This window comes from Frankliniella occidentalis, unplaced genomic scaffold (genome assembly GCF_000697945.3).
Source record: "Frankliniella occidentalis isolate FOCC.00 unplaced genomic scaffold, Focc_3.1 Scaffold197, whole genome shotgun sequence".
NCBI lineage: Eukaryota > Metazoa > Arthropoda > Insecta > Thysanoptera > Thripidae > Frankliniella > Frankliniella occidentalis.
Window position 1 is genome coordinate 473,676 of NW_026267323.1, and position 4,595 is coordinate 478,270.

Here is a 4,595-nt window from a genome sequence, read left to right on the forward strand (position 1 = left end):
CTATCCGAGCATTTAAACGTCGTAAGTCTCAGAAATGAACACAAAGATGGTCTGCACGGTTTCTTGCATTTGCACGATACAAGTTCTTTGTATCCATTTGCTGCCACTGGCTAAGTAATCGATATCGGCTGCCAGCTGTCCTTTGCAGCACCTCGTTGCCAGCCACATTCACTAGGACTGGTAATATCTGGTTGCGTGACAAGTGATAGGACTTCAACCTTTAGTACTTCACGCATCACCTGTTTACAATGTTGAAAGAGAGCGTCCTATGTTACTGGTAGGTTTGCAATCTGTCGTCCACCCTGGAACAACACCCTTTTACAGCTGTCTACCTTTGTCTCTTTGCATTTCCTGTAACCAAAATATTCAAATTTTCTCCTATGTTAACACTAGAACTACCGGGATTTTCGTGTACCTAGATCTACCGGAGGGGTCATTTTGACCCCTAGGTACTATTTCGCCGTTTTAGCTGTGAAAAGACTGCGGTTTTGGGTACACAACTTCTTATTTTCGCTTTTTATAACACTTCAAGCAATTTTTGCACCCACGGGGGTCCCTGTAAAGGGGTAGGTAGGCAACCTGCAAAGCACAAAATGTAATTTTTCAGAAGTTTTGCAGATTTTTTCGTAATTTTTCGTTTTGTTTCGGGAAAATTTCATAGAATTACCATCAAATACAATAAGTCTCAACATTTTAGCATAGTCTGTGTATATTTCAGTCTGACCGACAACCGTAAACACCGCCAATACTGTAAGTAATTCTGAAACTTTGGTTCTACGGATAAAACAGTGCACAAAAATCGTGCAATAACAGTCGTAAAAGACCATTTATTATCATTTTTAACCTCCGTTCGGCCATGTAGCGCGTTTTCAGGATGACAGTACCGTTGCGAATGCCTCAGAAGTATTATGTAAGAAAAACATGATTTTGTGATGTGCGGGTTGCCGACCTATGCTGAAAGAGCTTCAAAATAGTCACGCGACCAAGTGGAAGTCAACACTTTTCACAAAGAACAACAATGGCAAGGTTTAAGTTGAAAATCGCTTGTTAAAACCATCAAAGCCCTCGAAAACTTGACACAGGGGTCAAAATGACCCCTTCGGTAGAGCGAGGTATATGTTATAATATCTCCTAAAGTTTTTGACGCACATGGCTGGTTTTTGGTGTCAAAGCGTATTTTGGTGACCCACGAAAAGTCAAAAAGTGGCGGGTCGGTAGAAAAAAATTTTGATAGTTCATTTGGCAATTCAAAATTGAAAGGGGTCATTTTGACCCCTCCGGTAGTTCTAGTGTTAAAGGGCTAGGACCGACTTTTTGTTTATTTTACAAATCGATAAAGTATGTTATCCTTATCTACTACCTCCAGCCGTTTTGCCCTGCGACGTTTAGTTTTGGCGTTTTGGGAACGCCTCAAAGTTCGAACTTTTGCTGACTTTAAAACACCTTTTAGGCAAAACTGTAAGTCGTACATCGTCGAAAATTGGTGATGTCACAGTTGAGTACTAGGACTACTGACCCTAAAGTTTTGAAGGTTTTTCCTAGTCCAGGCTGCTTCCTCGAAAATTGGTCGAATACCAGCTCATGTTCTAGCCACATCTTTTTACATATCGGAGTGAAATTTTCACAATCACTAGATCGGACTTCGCTCTTTCAAAGTAGCTGAACAGGAAGCCGCTCACATTCGAAATTTGTTCTAAAAGGTGTTTCAAGTCAATCCCTGTTTTGTGCTTCCCGCCACCCTTAGAGAGAGACAGGCTGCACCCGTCCTCGTCGCGCTGAGAGGGGGGTGGGAGGGGCAAGGAGGCACCTCCTAGGGGCACCGCAGGCCAGAGGCAGGTCGGGCGAGTCGGCGGCCGGGAGCCCCCGAGCGCGTCTGTTTTTTTTAGTTTTATGAGAGGGGGGGTATTGGCACCGCTCTGCACGTCATTCAAGTAGTTCAAATATCAGTCGTACACAAGCACAAATAGCACCGATGAAACAGCAATGAACGCTCTAAAATGCTCTTCAAAATCATAATTCTACGTCAATTTTCAGAGTTGACGAAAGTGCAAATTTCGGGGCTCGGGCGCTGAACGATGGCCCACTGAGGGTTCCTCGACTCAAAAGAAGCTCCGGAGCGATGAGCGGTGAGGCCCGACCTGGCTGCTGTTGTCATCAATTTCTTCATCAAGAGCCAGTCGTGAAGTTTGCTGCACTCATGTAAACACGTCGGTTTTCGCCCATAAAGAGACGAGCACAGTTTTTGCGGCCCTGACGGTTTAAAAGCACAGTTTAAGCGCAGTTTTTTGGCGTGCTCAGATTTTTTGTGCGTCAAATATACGTTTTTGACGGTTTCTTTACCAACGTGCGTCGACGCACAAATCAAACGGATAGCGCGGCCTGAAAGTAGAGTTTTTTGTAGGGCCAAGAGGCCCCTCCGTCAAATTAAGTTTCTGAGGGTGCGTTAGTAGTTATACTGGCTCTCAGTGGCGGTTGCCTATTGCCCAGGCGACGAGGATGAGTGGCGGGTCCGTCGCGAGGAGTCACATTCTATGTATAGTGCTTGCCAATGTGCCCCGGGCTTGGCGATTGGGTCTGTGTTCACAATGATAAGTGCTTTTTTCCTGTGTAGCCTATGTGGTAGTGTGTCTGACGCATAGACGCCTTCAAAGAGCGGCCTAGCGTGAGGGTCCCTGCGCATGACCGCCTCCAAAGTGTGCCCGTCCATTACACGTTGTAATCTACAACAAAGTTTCGATTTTTATCGATCTCTATGAGGTTATTGAACTCAGAGTACACAATACAATTAATCGGTTCCGGGAGAGGAGCCGAGAATAGGAGTTCAAGCCTGACAACCCCTTGTCGTTGTAAGTTCCAGTGGTGTTCGTTTGCTGACAAATCTTGAGAAATATCGAACGCAAAAAGTGTGTAGCCGTTGGCGTAATCTTCGTAAGTGATATCATTCCCTTCGTCCTTCCAATGTATGCCTGTTCCGGAAAACAGGATGTTATATGCCTCGACGTACAGCCCTTTGTTAAAGTTCGGCTTTAACGGTTGTGCTGGGATTGGTTGTGAACCGTCATATAAATTCAAGTAAATAATATTAAAGTGATGAAAGTTAAACGGATTGCGTTCATAACTACCGTTAAACGCCTGATTTGAAACGAAGCCAATAATGAGTCTTTTTGGCAACTGTCCCAAATGCAGATTAGGAATCGTTTTGTCGTGCAGACCCGCAGAAATAGTGAAGGTTTTCAGGTCCACTCTTGTAATAGGGTACTTAGCAGGGGCCTTCTCCAGCGCAGCTGCGTGTGCAAGAAGCACGGATGGAGACACCCGAACTCTTCTTATCAGTAGCTTGATGTCTGTGATGATAAATCTTTCTTTCTTCTTTGTCGATGTGAGCACGAAGGCATCTCGACTACGAGTGAGTTTTATTCTCATATCGACGTTATTTAAGATAAATCGGTCGTGATTAAAGAAATCGCAATGAATTGGACCCAGTAATTCGACTTCGTTGCTGTTTTGTGTGCGTTGCCTACGTTTAACCAATCCTGCGTTTTTAGAATCTTTTCCGATATCATCCATGGCTCCCGCAGTGTCCTTATGATACATACGCATGCCCATGTGTGTCGCTTTCGCCGCGCTATCGTAATTAATTGTAGCCTCGATAATGCTTCGGTAAGCATAAGTCTGAACAGACTGTGAAACAAGTGTGTGATTGGCCTCAACGTCCACTTGGGATTGGGAAAATGCTGAATGCAAGAGGTGGTTTACAGGGGCAGCATCGCTCGCATCCGTGGCGGTCAGATCGTCTCCATCTTCATCGACGACTTTTCCTCTCACTTTCAAAAGCGTATGCATCCCCGCGATGTTACTGCTGGTACCGGGGACATCGAAGACAATACATGCGTTTTAATCGTAGGGTAAGGGGCCCAGTTGTCGACAGTACACCAGTAGTCGACACTTTCATTTTTGCGATCGATTTCCCGCGAAGAAGTTAACGTTAGAGTCTCGTGCGTTTTTCCAGGTTGTAGCACACTCTATTGAGATTATAATGAACCCATTGCCGATTCCGTGCCACCTCCGGGAGCCGGTTGGGAGCGCTTTACACAGAAGACTGCTCGTCTCGTCACTTCGAGGCATAATTTTTTAGCTCCGGAGTAGTAAGCAGGTGTTCGCTTGGAAGGTTCTGTGCGGCTGCCATTCACCCGAGTGGTTCCGGAGGACGTTTGTGTTGTTATCAAACACATGTTTTATCTTCCCCCATTTAGGTATTCGAAAATTTCGGTCAGGGGCGTAAATAATGGTGGTGTCGACTACTGGGCCAGAAAAAGACATCTGTTCCAGTAGTCGACACTTACTTTATTTTAATTGTGTGCTACCTTCATACGGGCTTATTCCAACAACTAGGGCCCTTTGTCAATGTGAAATGTTGTTGGGATCGTGTGTCCTTTGTTTTCTTGTTCGTAATACATCATAATGACATCAGTAAAGCACTAGGTGTCAATACTGTGCCGAATGATAGTTTGTGTTCAGTGCCCCATTTTTGTAAAGCATTTCTCTGGGAATGGTTGCTTAAGAGAAGTGTTAACAAACACAAGGGTCGAGGGGGG

General features: G+C 45.0%; 1 protein-coding gene across 1 annotated transcript; it reads right to left on the reverse strand.

Annotated features, from left to right (window-relative positions):
* Nucleotides 1–2,706: 2,706 nt before the first annotated feature.
* LOC127750487 (uncharacterized protein F54H12.2-like) lies at nucleotides 2,707–3,423 on the reverse strand. Its single transcript, XM_052272272.1, has one exon. It carries the CDS (start codon nucleotides 3,421–3,423, stop codon nucleotides 2,707–2,709), a length of 717 nt encoding a protein of 238 aa, XP_052128232.1.
* Between the last annotated feature and the right edge of the window lie 1,172 nt (nucleotides 3,424–4,595).